The sequence below is a fragment of the Medicago sativa genome, chromosome 5, assembly GCF_051527215.1.
Source record: "Medicago sativa cultivar Bolivia chromosome 5, Bolivia_mono, whole genome shotgun sequence".
Taxonomy (NCBI): Eukaryota; Viridiplantae; Streptophyta; class Magnoliopsida; order Fabales; family Fabaceae; genus Medicago; species Medicago sativa.
This window is the reverse complement of record NC_140753.1, coordinates 60,608,357-60,630,647: the sequence shown is the minus strand read 5'-3', so window position 1 is coordinate 60,630,647 and position 22,291 is coordinate 60,608,357. Positions and strand designations below refer to the sequence as shown.

The 22,291-nt window shown below is 35.1% G+C and overlaps 1 protein-coding gene and 1 long non-coding RNA gene across 3 annotated transcripts; one reads left to right on the top strand and one right to left on the bottom strand.

Moving 5' to 3' along the window:
- The first annotated feature begins 10,642 nt into the window (after positions 1-10,642).
- Positions 10,643-13,693, top strand: LOC146923677 (uncharacterized). Of its 2 annotated transcripts, none has more exons than XR_015009849.1 (5): positions 10,643-10,927; positions 11,106-11,199; positions 11,608-11,802; positions 11,910-12,164; positions 13,293-13,693. It is a non-coding gene; the product is annotated as an uncharacterized LOC146923677 (long non-coding RNA). The 2 variants fall into 2 exon arrangements; XR_015009850.1 differs by having other exon boundaries at positions 11,608-11,816.
- A 5,105-nt stretch (positions 13,694-18,798) lies between these two features.
- LOC146923676 (putative E3 ubiquitin-protein ligase SINA-like 6) lies at positions 18,799-21,671 on the bottom strand. The gene is made up of 4 exons (XM_085711752.1): positions 21,645-21,671; positions 21,282-21,440; positions 19,548-20,195; positions 18,799-19,324 (listed from the first exon to the last, which is right to left on the bottom strand). Exons 1-4 carry the CDS (start codon positions 21,669-21,671, stop codon positions 19,094-19,096), a joined length of 1,065 nt encoding a protein of 354 aa, XP_085567878.1. The 3' UTR covers positions 18,799-19,093.
- Between the last annotated feature and the right edge of the window lie 620 nt (positions 21,672-22,291).

Genomic DNA, 22,291 nt, shown 5'->3' with positions numbered 1-22,291 from the left:
TGCATGTATTGGTAGGGCAAAGGCAATTGAGTAGCAGTTGTAGATGGGTTACCGGATACCATCTCTACTTCTGATTCTTTCCTCTTATGGTGGCCATTACCATACTTCTTTGGTGCACCGGCTGAAGATTCACCCTTTTCAAGAACAATGATACCCTCTCTGACAACCTCTTCTAGACGAGTTCCCATGGTAACCATGTTAGAGAAGTGGTTTGGAGCAGAGACTATCATTCTTTCCTTATATTCCTTCTTCAGAGTCTTTAGGAATGTCTGTGTCAATTCTTCCTCATCAAGCCGAGGAGAAACACGGGCAGCTGCCCCTTTCCATCTCTGAGCATATTCACGGAAGGTTTCATCTGACTTCTGAAACAAGGACTTAAGAGAGTCCCTATTTGGCTTCAAGCGGGTATTGAACTCATAATGACTTTCAAAAGCAGCAGCAAGTTCTTCAAAAGTATGGATATTGTCTTTGCTCAAACTAGTGTACCAGTCTGCCGCATCTTCTATCAAGCTATCCTGGCAGCAGTGAATCATCAGTGCTTCATTGTCTGCGTAGTTGGCCATCTTTCGGATGTACCGAATGACATGGCTATGTGGACAAGAAGATCCATTGTATTTGTCAAAATCTGGCACCTTGAACTTCTTAGGAATCTCAAATCGGGATACCAAGCATAGATCACGAGCCTTAGCAGAAACACCGTTCCCACGGCTAGCTTTGACCTCTCGGAGTTCTCCAGCTAACTCCCTTAACTGTTGTCTCATAGCCTCCACTACGGGGTCTTGTCCACGCGGAGTATCAACATCAATTACCTGCTGCACAGTGTGTACAACAGGGTCGGTAATGACAGTAGTTACTTGAGGCATAGACGTACTTGCACCAACAAAAGTTGTCATAGGAATCTGTCCTTGACCAGCAAAACCAGAGATACCAGCAGCAGTATTAGGAGAATAGAAAGTTGAGAGTCCATAAGGGCGCCCATTGGGCATTACAAAACGAGCATCAGTAGCCACAGTAGACAGTGGGATAGACGGAATCACTTCAGTAGAACCTGGGACAGATGTGGCTGGTTGTTCTTGAGCAGCCATCAGAGTTGACATAGTTTCATGAGCCTTAGCCAAGTCTTCTTTCATAGCAGCCAATTCGGCACGGAGCTGAGCATTTTCTTCTTCAAAGTTAGCCATGATTCTTCTCTTGTGAAATCTTGTGTGATGAACTCTATCTGGTTGGTAAACCTTGCGAACACGAGCCACTTTTCAGACTGCGGCGGACAAAACCAGGAGGCAAATGAGCACGAGGGAAGTTTTTTTTTTTTGTGACCAATGAATGCATATGATGCATGAAATGTGTTAATGCATATGCAAAAGACTCTTTTTTGTGTTATCGAAGGGTTTTAGACAAATTAGAAACTTATGAACATCACTAACAACTGAAACATATTCAAACATTACAAGGTCTTACAATGTAAAACAACATAAACAAATGGAAATAACAACAGGGAATAGGAATCCTTAAGCATAGGAAGTGGAAGCATCATCCTCAGACTCAGACTCAGACTCATAGCTACAGTATCATGCATAGAAGTCACGGGCCCCCCTAGCCCTCTTGGAATCCCTCATAAGCAACCTATCTTTTTCTTCAATTTCCTTCCTAGCTTTAGCCAACTCTTTCTTCAGTGTCAAGACCTCATGAGTCTTCTGCTCATCCTTTCCATCCAAGGTCATGATCAAGTTCTCAGCCTCATAGTATCTAGTCCTCCACTGATGCTTCTCCTAACTCTCCATAGCTAGATGCTCCTGATACATCTCCTGAGTAGGTGGAAGTAGTGGCAAAGGCATGGTTGGAATAGATGCAGACACATATCTCATGGAGGGGTAAGGCATACCAATCTCCTCAGCTTGGTTTATGACCCACTGTGTATAGGCCTCATGAGCAACACCGGACCTTACACCCATATGCTTCACCTCTTTCTTCCGAAGTTTAGACCAAGCTTCCATGAAATCTTCTCTTATTCCCGTGGGAGCATTGGAGTATTGGAAGAAGTAGGGAGATGTAGCAAGATTGATGGGCTTTTCTTTCATCGGGAAACCAAATTGTCGCAGGGCGAGCTCCGGGTTATAGTTGATTCCACCCCGGGTACCAAGAAGAGGTACATTAAGAAACTTCCCACCACCAAAGATAATTTCCTTAACTCTAGAAGCTGGAGTAAGCCAAACTACTTCATTAGGAGTGAGAGCCATAATCCTCTGTGAAATAGACCAATTCTCCGGATTGTCGTGGAAAGACTTCGGAAGGTGCGAAATAAACCACCTATAGAGGAGTGGTACACAACAGAGAATGTATCCACGACCCTTGCCGGATCGATCGTGAATAGCATGGTATGTGTCAGCTAGCAAAGTAGGAACCGGATTCTTGGAGTGGAAGATCATAATAGCATTCATGTCCACGAAGTCATCAAGATTTGGAAAGAGAATAAGCCCATAGATGAGGAGTGCAAGAATAGCCTCAAGAGTGTCTTGACAAGTGGTCTTGAGGTTGGCTTTCTCAAGTAGATACTTCGAAGTGAACCCTCGGATACGAGCTTTAGTGACAAGATTCTTGGAGACATCGGTGGTCTTGAGATAGAGATCTTTAGCAATAACCAATGGAGTAGGAGGATTCTCAAGTCCCGCGAAGGGTACCCCCTTATCAATAGGTAAACCTGTCAAGGAAGAATAAGCCTCTAGAGTAGGCACCAACTGAAAGTCGGGAAAAGTAAAGCACCGATACTCCCGATCATAGAATTGCACTAGAGTGTGCACAAGCTTCTCATCCACATTAGTCTGGAGAATAGTAAGTAAAGCCCCGTAACGATGTCGGAAACCAGTCGGATCCTCGACCTTGAGTGCCAAATCTCTCAAACTAGCCAAATCCACTTCCTTGAACTTGTAGGACTTTGTCTTCCCCATTCCTACAACGTTTACAAATTCAATTTGTCTAAGCCCTTCGATAAAATGCATGGAAAAAGTTTATGCATGTATGCATGTATGCATGATCATGTTCAAGTACGGAGAAAACATGGTGGGTTGAAATTCAAAGTCGAGGAGTCATGGGTGGACACGGTGTCCGGTGAAACTAGGGCTTTAGGAAATAGTAACCGGGTTCTAAAAAGGTTCCCAAGTTGCAACCTCTCCGACGTATATCATGGTGTCACAAGACAACACTCGCTCCATGATTATCCGCAAGAAGGTCTAACTTGAGTGTAGCATCGCGTGACGACTAAAGCTCAAGACAACACTCGGTCTAGCCTCCGCACTACATCCTAGAAAATGGCCATGGATGGGTTTGGTTATTTACGGTTCATAGCGTCATAGAACAATTAGAAGTAAAGTGCCTAAACGCGACAACACGCGCCGACAACATCACCCCCAAAATGCCTCAGCTATGTGGGATTGATCGCATAATCCAAAACACGAGGCAACCCCCGGAATGAATTGTCGATTATATCCCTCCTAAATCCTAAGTTCACTCAGCCCGGGTGTAGGACTCTTGATATTCTCACCCCACACGTTTGCAAGAATTTAAACATTTATTCACATAAGGAAGCAAGTAAAAGAAACAAGTAAAAACAAAGCGCAAGCGTGGAAATAAATACTAGGCGTAACTCTCGAATCTCCCCAGTGAAGTCGCCAGCTGTTTTATCTTGGTTTTTGGGTGTTAAACATTGATTACGTTTGAACCTTTTTAACCGGTGATATCTAATTTTTTCTTGGGAAGGGAAAAAATAAGCAAAGCCCTTGAGAATCGAGGTCTGGGAGTTGTTTTCGCTACGGGAAGGTATTAGGCACCCATAACGACTATAGTAACCTATAGGAACCGTATTTACTTTCTACGCGCTTTATTTTTAAATGCTATTTGAAAAGTGATATTTACACCTAAAATTTACTAAGTGAAGTATTGGAGGGAGAAGAATGTGTTTGACTTTTTGTTTTATTTGAATTGAAGGAATTCTGATTCCTTGCCTACGTACCCGTTTAAGGGATCAAATCCACCGTAGTTCTCTTCCAAAATTGTTTTTGTGTTTGTTGGTTGATTTTAAGTTTGAAAATTGGAATTTTGAAGAATGGAGATTGAGAGGCCTTAAAGGCATGAGATTTTAAGAAAAGGTGAGGTTTGATTAGTTATTTTGGAAAAAATAGTCAAGTATGGTTAAGATTCATTGAAATCTTGATTAAGAAAATAAAAGAGAAAATCAATGGGATTTTGGATCCCAAGGTTTATTATGAAAATGGTTTGAGTGAAGTTGGTTCATATTTTTGGAAAATTGATTTTTCTTCTAAGTGTAAATCCTAAGCATACATCTAAACATACAATCCTAAACATACATCTAAACATGCATAGCCAAAGCATACATCTAAAGTATCTATGTGATGTGTGTGCATGTGTCGGTGCTTGTGTCGGTGTACATCATTAGAGTCCATTGTCCTTTACATCATTGGCCTAGATACATTCTATGGTCTTGCAAGAAATTAAATTGCATGGAAGTAAAGTACAAGAATTCCTAAGCTTTTACATACTAAGTCTTGCATCAATTTTAAAGTGTAGGAAAATAAAAGGATGAAAATGTGAGATGGAAGATGAAATGCTCATGATGTATGAAACAAATAGGGGAAGTTGTTAGTAATGTGAGGCATAAAGAGATAGAGATATAGGTAAGTAAGATAGTACTAACAAAGTGACAAAACTTAGCAAAACAAGTAGCAAAACATGCCTAAAAGTTCACCACAACAACAAGGCAAACACATGACCTATAATTCTCATATCATGGCCACTTTACAAAGTGTTTTAGTTCAGTTTCCAACACAAGAATTATGAGGAAATATCAAGCCAAGCCTTATGGCACATTCTAGGCATATTTTACACTTTATTTTCACAAGAATACTCACATTACTTGCAAAACAAGAAATTGACCAACACATGCACGTTTTCAACACAAACACAACATTCAAACAGTGACAAAATCCTCACAAGATCATATATCATGAATACCAAACATCCGTCAAGAAAAGGAATTTAATCATGCAATTTTTCAAAGGCCTTTTATTATGAAAGTCAAGTAATAAAACAAAACAATATCACAATATTTTTATCAAGTTTTTTAGTAAGCAAATACCACAAAAACAACACAAAATTAACAAGAAAATATATGTATATTTCATAAGATTTTCTAAAACCAATTAGTCATGCCAGGGGTTCAATTAGCAAAGAAATAATGTGGAAATAGCAAAAACAAGTGAAGAAACGAAAATTTGCAAAGGAATAGGTCCAAGCCCAATGTATGGACGGGTCTGGATCATCCAAGAGCCTCAGAGGCGTTGGATTGATCCAGATCAACTGAAACCCTAGATCTAAAGGCCAAAAGCATGCAGCACACCATAAGGTGGTTCAAGTACATGGAAGCAAGGCATCTGGATCGTACACGTGGCGAACCAAAGATCCAACGACGTAGATCATGAAAAGAATGAACCAAACTGAACCAGACCGGTTCATGTGTTTATATAAACACAAGACAACCGGTCCAGCTCATTTCATTCTCCCCTTTCTCTCACTACAACGTTTTTTAGAGAGAGATGCTCTGCAACCTCCCTTCATCATCTCCGATGAACACAACGACGGAGGTGTGGTGGTTCGCCGGCGGCGCCGCCACACCTGAACATTTTCTAAAATCTTTTTACATCATTGTGTTCATCTGAGTCTCCTCTTTACGATTTTGAAACTGTTTTCTTGAAAAGATGCTTAGATCAGAGTAGATCTACAATTGAACTTTTCGGTTTAGGGTTTTCAAAACTCTTTCGAATCTTTTGAAACGAAACCCTAATCTACTCTATCTTCTTCACTGATGACGAATTTGAACTCTAATTTGAAAAATAAACGGTGAATCTTCATGAATTACATTTTTAGGGTTCAGTTTCAAAGCTTTTCGAATCTTTTTGAACTTTTTCGTATGAACAAGTTCTAAACTTGTTAATCCACGTTGTTTCACCGTTTACTTTTGCTTATGGACCTTCGATGATGATTACAAACTAAAACAAGAAGGTTTTCTCGAATATACCTGGAGTTGATTGGAGATTCGAACAAAAGATCCACGTGTTCGTTCTTGATTGTTCTGGTAAGTATTCGAAACCTTTGAGACCGAAAATAAATCGGTGAATCTTCTTCTCTTTCTTCACCGGTTCAATTCCTCTTTAATTCCTCTTCTTCTCTTCCTCAAACCTTCTTCTTGTGATCGTCTTTGACTTGAATTGCAAGAAGATGAAGGAAAACAGTTCGATGATGATGATTTTCGAAGAAAATCACTGAGAACAAACCTAATTTCAAAAGGATTTTGTTGAATTGAATGCTTCAACTTTGATTTTCTAGAAATTCGTATTGATTTTGTATGCTTAGTGATGAATTTGGTGCGAATTTGAGAGTTTGTTGCGGTGGTTTATGATTCTGTTGTGGTGGTTGTATTCTGTTACGGTGGTGGTGGTATTCTGTTACGGTGGCTAGGGTTTGGGGGGAAGAGAAAGTTTGTTAGGGCTTTCTGATGATGTGTCAGTGATTGAATGGTGATTTTTTTTGTGCATTGATGAGTTGGCCTCTATTTATAGGCCATGTGTGATGTTCTGGGCCAATGTGGGACTGCCACGTGTTTCTGGACTTGTTTTGGACTGAACTTGGACCAATTTGGACTTAAGGGCCTCTTTGCAATTTCTGGAACTTAAGAGGCTGACCTGCAATTTTAAAAAAAGACCAATCTGCAATTTATTGAAATTTAGAGGACTGGACTGCAATTGACCCCAAAAAAAAAGACTTTAAAACAAAAATTGAATTAAAGGACTAAAAATTAAAATAAAAAAACCTTAAAAGAAATAAAGTGACATAAAAGGACCAAAGTGCAATTTCTAAAAGTTTAGGGACTAAAATGAAAATAATAATAAAATTGGAATAAAATTGGTAAATTGGAAAAAACGTAAAGTGAAACCAATAAAAGACACAAAACGGACTAAAACGAACCAACTACTTAATCTTATTTACTAAAGCTTAACCCGTAAAGCTAACCCTAAACCTAATTTTTCCCCCCATTTTTTCATCCACTTTTCTAAGCCATTGGATCTTGCGCATTTAAGCGCCATTCAATTTTAGCCATTGATCATATTATATTTATCTCTTCTATTTTCCGAAACAACTATTTCGTATTTATCTCTTCTATTTTCCGAAACAACTATTTCATATTTATCTCTAATTATAATTTTGGTCATATCCGAAATTTGTTATCAATTCACTTAAATCCGAAATTTGTTTTCCTATAGTTTTGGCCATCCGAATCCTTATTTATTAATTAACCTAACAAATTTCCCTTTCAAAAAAAAAAATTAACCTAACAAATTTCATTCGTATCCTCCTTTTTTTTTTTTGAAACAAATATTTTCTACACTTTTACGATTGCAATTTAACATAACAAATTCCATCTAAAAAAATGCATCGCACAAATTTTATTCTTATCCTCTTGCCTTTTTTTTTATGAAGCAAATATTTTGGTTATATATACGAAGCCCTAAACCTGTTTCTCTCAATCTTATATGTTATATCTTATATCTTATATATAATAAAGTTTAACCCCTAAAGCTATTTCTAACCCTAATATTTTCCCCCCATTTCTCCCTCCACTTTTCTGAACCATTGGATCTTACACATTTAGGCGCCATTCAATTTTAGTCATTGGTCATCTTACTTAATTAATGCCAGCCGAATTCTGTTATCAAGTTTGCTATAATTTTGGCCAGACGAATTTTGTTACGAAGTTTGCTATAATTTTGCCATATTTCCATCTCTTTAGTTGTGAAGCAACGCATCACACGATCCATAAAAGTAGAACTATATTTGCTTGCATTCACTAAACTATACCAATATCACTAAAACTATATTTGCTTGAGGTTCACCTCTTCGAATCTCTTCTCCCGATTCTGCCAACTTCGGATTCATGAAATTGCTCCGTCATCATTTTCAGGTCAGTTTTCAATTCTTCTTATCTTAAGCTAATAATATTCCTTATGCATTTCTCATCAATTTTTGTCACTCTAATAACTTTCACGAACACGCCTGCGATTATAGTTGAATTCGATGAAATCTCACTCAATTGTTTTGATTATTATTATTTTTTCTAATTATTTTGTTGATTTTTGTTTGTTCGGCGAGAACTGTAAATGGCATCGAAACAAGTAGCTAAATAGAAACGATTGGGATCAATTGGAGCAAGAAATGTGTGAATGGGTCGTCCTCTTCAACAACTTCGTCATCTAAACACTGTCGGCGTCGGCGTCAATGCGAAGTAAGCCACAATTTTATCATGAAAATGTGCCTTTGGATTCTCAAAAAACCAAAGAGAATATAACTATGACTATTCAGTTTTGTTCTTTAAAGTATGTGATTGTAAATTTTGTTATTGTGTTGTGCGATAGCTGTTGATGTTAATTTGATTGATGTGTGATATATTATTTGTGTGACAGTCAGAGGGAAATTCGTGGCAAAGAGATTGCTGGTATACAGATGGAGATACTATAGTGAGAAACGAGTATAATCCGTCTATAACTTATGCTTACGGTAAAAAATAGCAAAGCTCATATTTGTTAATAGGTTTTTTGCTGTTTAATTTTTTTCATTTGGTATTTAGGTTGAAGTATTGAGTAATATTTCAAAGGTCATACATTATAGTTTTGAGATTTGGGTTAGAGATTCAAAGCTCTGTATGTCATCAAATTAAGATGGCAACATAGGGAGAAATATTTCAAAGGAAGATTTTACATTAAGCCATTTAGCATTGATCGCACCATCGCCCTTCTTATTTGTATTTACCTTAGAGTTGGTGGTTACAAATGATTTGTATTTCAATGGTCAGGAATTAATGTGCCAAAATCACATAGGTTCGGGTTTAGGATTTCCATTGAGTGATATAACAAGTGGTAAGCATAGCTTTCACTAATCATGGTAATTATGCTTCTCCTTTTTAAGGTTCAAGGAACTGCCACTAAGGATATATTTTTTCAGTGTTCAAACGCAGCAGCTGTAGCATAGAGTACTCTAAGCTTCTTGGACCTGGAAAACATGTTTTATCAAATGTAAAGCTTCAGAGAAACCTCACCATATCTTGCCCTTATGCAGACTCTACTGAGAATATTGAAGGTTGCAGTAAACCAAACAACTCGGGTTAGCAGATTACGGTTACGGACCTTTAAGCAATTTTAATTTTTGGCATAGTTATACTTCTATTTTTTGACATTCTTTCTTATATATTATTAATTTATCACGTATAGGCCATGGTTCAGGCGTGGACAATGGAGTTTTAGCCAAAAATCCGGTTGTTGGTGATTTTATTAAAGAGACAGTGGTATCCGACATTAATTTCATGCAAAAGAGTTCAGGTCGAAACATACATTATTTGCGAAGACTTTTTGCAGCATTGATGGTCTCTGATTAGCTGTCCAGACCAGAGGTTGTTTGGAATAACACTTCGCCTAATCTAATTGATGATAATTTGCACAAACAAAGACGTGTACTTGGTGCGCCTGGTAAGTCTGATTGTTAAAACTGTAGTGTTTTTTTTATCTTATTTACTAAAGCTTAACCCGTAAAGCTAACCCTAAACCTAATTTTTCCCCCCATTTTTTCATCCACTTTTCTAAGCCATTGGATCTTGCGCATTTAAGCGCCATTCAATTTTAGCCATTGATCATATTATATTTATCTCTTCTATTTTCCGAAACAACTATTTCGTATTTATCTCTTCTATTTTCCGAAACAACTATTTCATATTTATCTCTAATTATAATTTTGGTCATATCCGAAATTTGTTATCAATTCACTTAAATCCGAAATTTGTTTTCCTATAGTTTTGGCCATCCGAATCCTTATTTATTAATTAACCTAACAAATTTCCCTTTCAAAAAAAAAATTAACCTAACAAATTTCATTCGTATCCTCCTTTTTTTTTTTTTGAAACAAATATTTTCTACACTTTTACGATTGCAATTTAACATAACAAATTCCATCTAAAAAAATGCATCGCACAAATTTTATTCTTATCCTCTTGCCTTTTTTTTTATGAAGCAAATATTTTGGTTATATATACGAAGCCCTAAACCTGTTTCTCTCAATCTTATATGTTATATCTTATATCTTATATATAATAAAGTTTAACCCCTAAAGCTATTTCTAACCCTAATATTTTCCCCCCATTTCTCCCTCCACTTTTCTGAACCATTGGATCTTACACATTTAGGCGCCATTCAATTTTAGTCATTGGTCATCTTACTTAATTAATGCCAGCCGAATTCTGTTATCAAGTTTGCTATAATTTTGGCCAGACGAATTTTGTTACGAAGTTTGCTATAATTTTGCCATATTTCCATCTCTTTAGTTGTGAAGCAACGCATCACACGATCCATAAAAGTAGAACTATATTTGCTTGCATTCACTAAACTATACCAATATCACTAAAACTATATTTGCTTGAGGTTCACCTCTTCGAATCTCTTCTCCCGATTCTGCCAACTTCGGATTCATGAAATTGCTCCGTCATCATTTTGAGGTCAGTTTTCAATTCTTCTTATCTTAAGCTAATAATATTCCTTATGCATTTCTCATCAATTTTTGTCACTCTAATAACTTTCACGAACACGCCTGCGATTATAGTTGAATTCGATGAAATCTCACTCAATTGTTTTGATTATTATTATTTTTTCTAATTATTTTGTTGATTTTTGTTTGTTCGGCGAGAACTGTAAATGGCATCGAAACAAGTAGCTAAATAGAAACGATTGGGATCAATTGGAGCAAGAAATGTGTGAATGGGTCGTCCTCTTCAACAACTTCGTCATCTAAACACTGTCGGCGTCGGCGTCAATGCGAAGTAAGCCACAATTTTATCATGAAAATGTGCCTTTGGATTCTCAAAAAACCAAAGAGAATATAACTATGACTATTCAGTTTTGTTCTTTAAAGTATGTGATTGTAAATTTTGTTATTGTGTTGTGCGATAGCTGTTGATGTTAATTTGATTGATGTGTGATATATTATTTGTGTGACAGTCAGAGGGAAATTCGTGGCAAAGAGATTGCTGGTATACAGATGGAGATACTATAGTGAGAAACGAGTATAATCCGTCTATAACTTATGCTTACGGTAAAAAATAGCAAAGCTCATATTTGTTAATAGGTTTTTTGCTGTTTAATTTTTTTCATTTGGTATTTAGGTTGAAGTATTGAGTAATATTTCAAAGGTCATACATTATAGTTTTGAGATTTGGGTTAGAGATTCAAAGCTCTGTATGTCATCAAATTAAGATGGCAACATAGGGAGAAATATTTCAAAGGAAGATTTTACATTAAGCCATTTAGCATTGATCGCACCATCGCCCTTCTTATTTGTATTTACCTTAGAGTTGGTGGTTACAAATGATTTGTATTTCAATGGTCAGGAATTAATGTGCCAAAATCACATAGGTTCGGGTTTAGGATTTCCATTGAGTGATATAACAAGTGGTAAGCATAGCTTTCACTAATCATGGTAATTATGCTTCTCCTTTTTAAGGTTCAAGGAACTGCCACTAAGGATATATTTTTTCAGTGTTCAAACGCAGCAGCTGTAGCATAGAGTATTCTAAGCTTCTTGGACCTGGAAAACATGTTTTATCAAATGTAAAGCTTCAGAGAAACCTCACCATATCTTGCCCTTATGCAGACTCTACTGAGAATATTGAAGGTTGCAGTAAACCAAACAACTCGGGTTAGCAGATTACGGTTACGGACCTTTAAGCAATTTTAATTTTTGGCATAGTTATACTTCTATTTTTTGACATTCTTTCTTATATATTATTAATTTATCACGTATAGGCCATGGTTCAGGCGTGGACAATGGAGTTTTAGCCAAAAATCCGGTTGTTGGTGATTTTATTAAAGAGACAGTGGTATCCGACATTAATTTCATGCAAAAGAGTTCAGGTCGAAACATACATTATTTGCGAAGACTTTTTGCAGCATTGATGGTCTCTGATTAGCTGTCCAGACCAGAGGTTGTTTGGAATAACACTTCGCCTAATCTAATTGATGATAATTTGCACAAACAAAGACGTGTACTTGGTGCGCCTGGTAAGTCTGATTGTTAAAACTGTAGTGTTTTTTTTATAGGTTAAATTTACTTCTCTGTCTGGATAGCTAATCTGAATATATCACTTATTTGTTTATGGCCGGTTAATTTAGAGGGCGAAACTTATGCATCGACATTGTACAACATGCTTAATTCGTATTGCAAACCTGTGTGTAGGAAGATTAGATACTAGCCAGCATGAATTACACTATATTTCATGTACTAATATACTCAAACAAATTTGTAGTTTGTTGGTGTATAGTTTACAATCTGAATTACACTATATTTTGGCCAATTTTTCTGCGCCTACTATTTAGTTATCAAGGGAACTCTAATTTTGCTCAATTTTAGTTATTCTCATTGATGTCGCAACTCTAAGCCTATTATTTAGTTATCAAAGGATACAAAGACACAGCTGTAATGCGTATTCAATGCACATTAGTTGTTATCACTTGCACCTTTATTTGTATGTATCAGCTCCCTGTATATATCTAAGGTACTCATCTCTTTACTTGCAGTAGCTTGGAAACGAAAAACAAAGGTTATACATGGTGATTTTTGATTTGAAAGTATGGCCAACACTTACACTCCGCTCTTATAGCTGTTACTAGAGGAAAGAGAGATTTTAAGATGAAAGCTAGAGTAGCTCATATTTGGTGTATACCAACAAAGAAAATAATTAAAAATATCAAATAAATCGATTGCCTTCTCATAAGGTAATATTATGCTATGAAATTTCATATTGTGTTCTATATTTAATATGATATGATGTTCATATCAGAGACACTTATGTTTTCGTGGTATTTAGGTTTTTCAATAGTGATGCATCAACATTTTGTTTTTTGTAAGTTGTAACCATCCTGTCGTATGCTTCATTATCCATAGGTTAAGTGCACTTTAGTTGGATTCTACATAATTATTTTTTGATGGATTGAGATGAGACTTATTTTGGAATAGCTTCTTTTTGTGATTTTAAACAATGGATTCATGCTCAACAACTTTTTTTTGTGAGATTGTATATATTTTCAGCATAAGTGGTGAACTAATATTCGGGGATTCAAAATACTTATATGTTGCTCTAATTTCCCTGTCGTACGTTATTTTCATTCATACTCTTGATGGTTTAGCAGATACATGGACGACAAACAACAATTGCATCAGTATTAGGAGGTGAGAATTCGTACTCATTCGAGAAGAAATTGTTTTCGTTCAGAGCAGTTTGCCAAAGATGTTCAGGTGTTTTGGGCAAATTATTCATCAGTAGCAGTCTACGAGTATGTCTTGAATGGAGCAGCCAAATCCCACGCCCAGTTTTGTATCAGTCTCTGTTATTGTTTCCTAGCAGTAATTGGCACTATTGTGATTCTGTGTTTGTTATTTTTAGAGATATTGAGGTCCTGTTTTTGTTATTTTAAGAGTAGACATGTTTTTGTGGAGAGAGCTGGAATGAAGTGTCACATTTTTTTTCCTGCATCTTTTAACATGTCAGTCTATTCTTTATCGAATAAATTAATTAGTTTGGGGATCGTCATGTTGTCAGTCTCTCTTAATTGGTCTGCATATTGGATCTTTACAGTATTTTGAAGTTTTCCATTTGTAGTGCTTTGGATTGTTTTTTATATAGCCCTAGATTATGAGGTTGTGGAAGGCAATTGGTTTAGTATTTTTAAGTCATCCAAAGGAATATTTTGTAGGGTTTAGATGTGAATTTGTTGAGGCTTCGTTAATAGTAAGTTGATCGAGTTATATTCATAGTATGATGCCTTCTCTAAGCTTACTATGATACTATTATTCATTTTTAAAATTGCTTTGCGTGTCACTATAAGTCATTGATGATTTGATATCATGTAAATAATAAAGTAAATCCTAACACATTCCACATAAGAATGAAGATATTGGTTACAGTTGGAATCTTATAAGTCATTGAGGCATGTTGATCTTATTGGTTACAGTTGTTGGAATGATTAACAAGTAACAACTTGCAAATTTACTTTTAAGTTTCAAGTTTTGTAAACCCTACCATGTTCTTGAATATCTTATTTGAAGTGACGGAAAATGATTAAGTTTTGTTAACTATTCAATATAAGTTTCTTTAGGTATCGCGCTTAAAATTAGTGGCTGCATCATTCTAAATAGCAATTTTCTAAAATATATTAATGTCTCTCTTTGTTCAAGCCTCAAACTCTAACGATGTCAATTTAATATGAATTGTGTAATACATCATAATCATCATGTGAACTATTCAATTCCCCTAAAAAAAAATATATATATTCAATTACATTTTAGTTATCCGGTAAAACTTATTCATGACTTTTTTTGGTTGGTTTGACTCGTGCGATGCACGGGTCGATGTTCTAGTGAGGTACTTTAAAGTAACCTCTCTCTGCCAAAATTTCATGTGAAATGACCAAAATGCCCCTAGGGACTAAAACGACTCAAAATGACTCAGATGCAATTTTAAAATGGATTTTATCATGAAATTAAAGCAAGAGCTTATTCATACAAGTTGAAAAGACTCAGAGACAAATTTTTAGAAATTAAACAGAGTTTTAACACATGAAAGGACTAAAATGCCCCTAGGGGCTAAACTGACTCAAAATGACTTTAAACGTAATTTTTGAAATGGATTTTAACATGAGATTGAAACAAGGACTCATACAAACTAATTGAAAAGACTCAAACAATTTTCAAGGATTAAAATGAGTTGAATGCAGGAAATGACTAAAATACCCTTCTTCCATGAATTTTGCAAATAACATTGAAATAAGATGCAGAGAAAGATGTAATTGATCAGAGACAGTTCAAATGACTTGAAATGCAAGAAAAGAAGAGTGGAGCTAGTATTTTTAGGTCCAAAATTAGGGTTTAACAACTGAATGTAGAACAGCATATGACCAAAATTTCTTTGGCAGTTTAGATTGAAACATTAGTGCTCTGCTAATGTTCAAAATATGTTGGTGCCTTCTTTCAATCCTACCATTCTGCTCTGGTGTATAAACACAGCTCCTTTGGTGCAAAATTCCTTTAGCATCATAAAAATCTTTCAAAAGGAACTCAGGACCATTATCACTTCTAATAGCCTTCACCTTTTTTTTCAAATTGATTTTCCACCATATGAACAAAACTCTTTACTTTGTCAGATGCTTCTGACTTAAATTTTAACATGACTACCCAAACATGTCTGCTATAGTCATTAAGAATGGTCAAAAAATACTTGAAACCATGAATAGAGATAGTGGAGAAGGGTCCCCATATATCCAAATGAACCAAATCAAATATATTTTTGGCATTATTTTTACTGACAGGAAAAGGTAACTTCTTCTGTCTGGCCATTTGACAAACATCACAAGCTGTGTGTAAACTAACAGGAATGTAACTATACATTTTATTCATGCATTGCATTCTATCATGTGATAGATGCCCTAACCTGAGATGCCATAAAACTCCAGGTGGAATGGCATTCTCAGGTGAACTATCAAATGCAGAAATACTTGAAACTTTGGCTACTTTATTCTTGTTTCTTTCAGCCTTCAAGTAATAAAGTCCATTCATCTCTTTAGCCAAACCAATCCTCCTCAAATCCTTCTTTTCATGTATAATGCATTGATCAGACTCAAATCCCACAATACAATCTTGTTCCTTACATAACTTGGAAACAAATATAAGATTCACAGCAAAATCAGGCAGATATACCACATCATCAATTTGCAAGTGCTCATTAAGTTGTACTTTTCCTTTACAGTAAGCTTGTGCTATATTGTTATTAGGTAGTTTAACACTAATAGGATCAATTTCTCTATAAGTGGTAAACCAATTGATGTCATAGCAAGTGTTGTTTGTGGCACCAGTATCTACTATCCAATTAGTATCATCAAATTTCTTGGAGTGTTCATAAAAGTTACCTCCTATGTTTTCAACTGAACTGCTTGCCTTCATCATGTTAACAGATCCTTTGGCATCAATAGAATTCTTCTCAAGTAATTCCATTAGATTTTGATACTGATCTCTGGTTAACATCATACCACCATCATCATTCTTAGTCCCACTACTGGTACCTTTAACCTCATAGTCTTCAGATTCTACCATGTTTGTAGAACCTGAACTGGATCCATATGAATTACCTCCTCCTCTTCCCCGATTAGGAGGAAAACCATGCTTCTTATAACAAGTTTCTATGGTGTGATTTGACCTTCCACAGAAACTACACACTCTTCCATTACCTCTTCCTCTTCCTTGAAAACCAGTATTTCCTCTTCCTCTTCCACACTGTCTCTGTGCATCAACAGCATTAACCAATCCAGTACTATTATCTTCTACAGCAGAAACATGTGGAGAAATCATACCATATTGAGCTTTCCTTTCTTGCTGCATAATCATGGAAAAGACTCTATTGATTAGAGGTAATGGATCCATTAGTAAAACTTGTGATGTTACACCTTGATACTCTTCATTCAATCCAATCAGAAATTGAATAATCCTATCTTCTAATCTGAATCCTCTTGCATCACGCATAGCTAAACAATTGCAAGGAACTGGACAAGTGCAATGTGGCATGGGTCTGTACTGCTCCAATTCTTCCCACAAGGCTCTCATCTCAGTGAAATAATCAGTGACTTTCTTGCTACCTTGTTTCAGATTGAAGATTTCTTGTTGCAATTGTGCCACTCTAATGCGATCTCCTCTCATGAAACGATCTTTAAGATCATTCCACATATCCACAGCATTCTCAATAAAAACCACACTTTGCGCAATTGATGGTGAAATCGAATTGATTATCCAAGTATGAACCAGATTGTTGCACCTTTCCCAACTAGCAGGATTGAGATCTTCTTCATCTGGTACCTCAATAGATCCATCAACAAACTTGAATTTGTTCTTCATTGCCAAAGCTCTACGCATCTTCATAGACCAAGAGTGATAATTGTCACCGTTCAATTGCGGTGTTACACTCACTGTACTAGAATTTTCTGAAGGATGAACAAAATACGGATCCAAACTTTGATCCTGATTGTTATTGTTGTTCCTCACCATGGTGAATCAAATCGAACACAATAACCGAAAAAAATTCAAAGAAAGTAGAAGAAACTGATTCAAAGATGAATCAATTGAAAGAATCAACAAGAACAGAACGAAGAATCAAGAATTGTTCATCTTCACGCAGCGGAAACAGAGCAGAATTGAATCTACTCTGATACCATCTCAGAGTTTCAATCAAAGAGAAAGAGAGAGTAATGGAATGAAAAAGTATTATTATTGATCTAACAGAATCAGTTACAAGTAGAGTATTTATAAGCAAGAAAAATACATGTGTGAAGATAACTTGCGCCCCAAGTTAACTAGAAACTTGGGCTCCAAGTAAACTAAAGAACTAGTCATCTTGCTTCTCTATTTCTTCTTCTATTAATATGCTTGGGCTTCCAAAAAAATAAAAAACACAAAAACATGAGTTATCCGTTATTAATTAATGTGTTTTTGTTGATTATTAATTAATTCATACTATTTTGTTTCAAAAAAAAATTATACTATTTAATATATTTCTCCATGCTCCATCAAACAAAAAATTCTCCATACATTTTTTTGAGTTTATTTTTGTTGGTCTTATATGAAGTGGTAATCCACTGAAATTAAACTTACACACAACTGTGAGGTCCCGGGTTCGAACTCGGGTCACGACGTCCAACCTTGCAATTTCGGCATTTGCCAGTTGAGCTAAGATTTCTAGACATTTTTTTGAGTTTAATACATAAGTATCCAATCATAATCTATTATATATTTTTTTTATGAAAATCATAATCTATTATATTACTAGATGATCATAAAAAAAAAATGAAACGCGCCGTTTCATTTTTAAATAAAATAAAATAAAATAGAATAAAAACAAATGAAATAAAACCAAAGCAAATCCACTGAACCCTACCCAAAACCTTTTCAGTCACTTTCCTCATATCTGTTTTTTCCTTTCTTTTTCTCATACGAGAAGCTTCTTCATTCTCTTTTTCATTTTTTTTTCTTCCATTTCAATTTACACAAGACAAATAAAAACAATTCATATCCATATTCCCTTTCCTTTAATAAATATTGTACAAAAAATAAACTAATAAAATCGATTGTAATTATATCATTTTAAATCTTATTGTAAAATTGATGTATCAAATTTAAGTTTTTATTGCCTTGTAAACCAAACTATGACACATAAGAAGGGTTTAGCTATCTGACTACATAACAACTTGCATTTGTCTGATTTTCTTAGTTTGTGATCATAGTTGGCCTCCATCATAATAAAAATTAAATTTAAAGTTTCATAAAAATATTTGGATATAAGAATATTTTTAAATACAAACATTTATGTTACAAGCAACCCTCAAGGAAGTTTCATAAAAACATTTGGATGAGAAACAAAAATTTGACGGTTTTGAGTATTACACCATAATTGAAACAGCTATGATTTGACTTACTCAAAACCACATATAAGTCTTAAGTTCTTTACAATTGACCATTTTTATTTCAAACATAGTGAGTGGACTCAAGTTACTTGACTCTTATTGATTATATGATACTTTGATGCTGCAATTATGTTTCAATCAAAATATAATGCATGAGTCACTCTATGTAAGAATTATTGAACGTTTTCAACTATTGTTGAAAAGTAAATATGTTTCTTCAATTGCTAAAATCACCCCCCAGTTAAAAAATATCATATACAGCTCAAGACAAAACAAATGGAACAAAAGTCAAATCATTAATAAGAAATGCAAAAGTGAAAGACTCTATGAATAAATGAAAAAGTGGAAGACTCTATTTTATCAATAATTTATTATTTCTCTACTTATTGGGTGATTGTATGTGTGCTAAGGGTCGCCAACGACGAAAATGATAAGGTGGACAATTGCCAACTCTTGGATGTAGTAATCAGTGATGGTGTTGTGGTCATCTAGTCCCCAAGGAGGCGGAGGACAAGGTGGAGGGTTGAATCATTTTTGACGTTGTAATCGGCAAGGGTATGGTTGCCATAGAGTTGCATACCAGCAAAGATCAGACGTTGGTCGTGCACTGGGATATCATCCCTGTCAAAAATCATCTCTTTCACTTTGGTCATCCTGTATGAACTCTTAACGTTAAGGGTCATTGTCTTTCCATCTAGACCCTTTACAAAGATTTGCATCTGCACCACAATTGCCAATAAATCGATACAACAAAATTTTAGACTGATATTTAAGGAACTGATCAACAATAGAAAAATCGAAATCACTAACAACACTTTTTTGGCATTTGAAATAGTGATAAATTTGAGATCAAGAGTTAGGATATAAATTCAATACATAGAAAGAAGATATTAACAATTAAATAGGAAAATAACAAAGCAAAGAAAAGGATATAGGAAGTACCTTGGGGGTTGCGCAAGTTATGAAAATTTCTAACTTGAGAGGTTCAGAGGAACCAAATGGAATCACAAGGAACTCCGATGAAAGATTTGCTAAAGTAATCCGTTGGACATTCTTGGCAAAAGAGTGTAATTTCAGATTACATATATGAGACGTAGCCAATATATCGTAACTATACTCAGACTCAGAAGCGTCTGGACCAAAGCAGCAAATATTGACAGCATTTCCTAACAATGTGGTACTATTATTGAGAATAAATAGTTTGTCATCATTTTCCTCTCGAAGAACAATGGTTTCATCATTAGACTTCAAGGAGATAACGAAGGATTGACCATAAGAAAATTTGATTTGGGAATCCCCGTGTTTATGGCAAAAATGCATAGACAACACTTTTGATGATTCAACAAAGTCACATCCTAAAAAGGGACAGTAACATGGCTTATGGATGCATTCGTCTTCATGATGCCTCTGCCTAATGTACTTATTTTTCACCCTGCAACCAAATTTTGCATTCGGACATGGCATTTCAATAGATCGCAATAGATTCTCAATGGCTTCACAACGTTTAGAGCTGATGGACAATGAGCACTTGTGACACTTGTTCCGAAGATTAGGACAGCAAGTAGAGCAGACAATATGACCATTATCACACTGTATTGCAGCAAAAAAACAAAACCATCAAATTCGACTTTGAACCAATTGCTATAATAAAATAAAGTAAGACATTTCTTTATAAGGCTTGTTAGCAAGTTATGCGATCAAAAGTATAACCAACAAAGCTAATCACACTAAGTTTATTCTTCTTAAAATCTATGTACTCAATGACTGACAGTAGCTGTTACCAAAAATGCGTTGACAGTATAGATATCAAAGTTTATGGAAAAAAACAAGAAGTTCGTACCTTGCACATATAAAATCTCAAAAATAGAAGGATATACAATATTCAAGACATTCATAATTATTTATCAAAGTTCATTGTTACTAATCTTCAAACCCAATGTAAAGCGAACAAGTCTTAAGTCTATAAGGCTTAAATTAACTCATCAAAGCATTTAAAATAAATGCAAGTGATTCCTTAAATAAATCACTATCTCTAACCATTTATTCATCATCATCAGGCTCACTCTTTTTACTACTAGACCGCATTTGTTATGCATCTTTCTCCTTTTTGGCATAAGTGGTTCCCATTCGTTTCTACTGCCTACAAACGCCGCTTAAGATGATGCTGCGAGTAATGTCATTTTTTTAGAAGAATTTGGCTCCTCTAAAGTGAGAAAGTCAAGCTTCGTCAATTTAAAAACACTTGATTGTTATGATGTACCTCTTATCTTATTATCCTCAATTTTCTAATTAACATTTGATAATACTTACTTTATCTTCTAAAGTGATTTACTTGTTAAAAGTCTCACATTGAATGAGATAAAGTTTAAATATGAGTATATAAATGGGGGATTGAGTTAGGTACAACTCAAATTTGAAAATTTGTTGGGTCGTTTATTACCAGATCACCGTTATCGGTCACTTGTGTCACCCTCGAAATGTATATTCGTGGACGTAACAACACAAAGGAGTTTCACATAGCACTTAAGGGAGGAGTGTATATTAAATAGAATATTGAAATATACTAGAAAAAGGTATCAAATTTAATGACCAGAAGCATATTGAATATATGACATCAGATTAATTCTTCTCAGATATAGCAAATACTTTATGAAATCAAATAAATCAAATGCATACCTGAAAAACAGGAATCTTTAAGGGTTGATAACAATTGCAGCACTCAAGCAATTTAGGGTCGGAAATTATAAGAGGAACGGAACTGTTCTTACTAACATCTTTTACGGAATTAACGATCTCTTCACTGTCTTTGTTGCATGTCTCCCTTTTATCTTTTGCCTAATATTGATCAAAAAAACAAATACATATCAAAATCAAGTTTTTGAGTAAAGCATAATCACGTTCTTCTAGTACAATAAAATCAAGCTATTAAAACAAAATACTCACAAAGAAACAAGAAAATATAGACATAATCACGTTGCTACCGATGTGTGCTTTTGGCGGCTGCCTATTTTAAGAATGTCTCTGTCGAATGTAACAAACCTTATTTGAAGCAAAATATGGCCACATATACGCTTGGGCTTCGCAAAAAAAAACAAAACCATGAGTTATCCGTTATTAATTAATGTTTTTTTATTGATTATTAATTAATTTATACTATTTAATAGTATATTTCACCGTACTCCATCAAAAATATAAAACTCTCCATACTTTTTTTTAGTTTAATACATGAGTATCCAATCATATTCTTTTTTTTTTTTTGAAAAGGCTAAATTTATTAATAAAAATTCCTTGTTCAAGGGTTATCCCAAAGTTTTGTTGTTGATTAATCCAACAAAAAAAAAAATCGTTGTTCAAGTCAAACAAAGGCAAGTGAAACAAGATTTACAAAGCAACAATGTCGTATAACACCCAAAAAGAGAGGTACAGACAAAGCAAAATCCATGTACAAAACCTCACAATAAAAGCCATATTGATAACCCCACAAAGAGCTACCAACAACACCCAAACAATTGCGCAAAACAACCAAACCAAACCGCACAAACTCGTATATAGGCGGAACACCCAAAAAGAGAGATACAAACAAAGCAAAATCCATGTACAAAACCTCACAATAAAAGCTATATTGATAACCCCACAAAGAGCTACCAACAACACCCAAACAATTGCGCAAAACAACCAAACCAAAC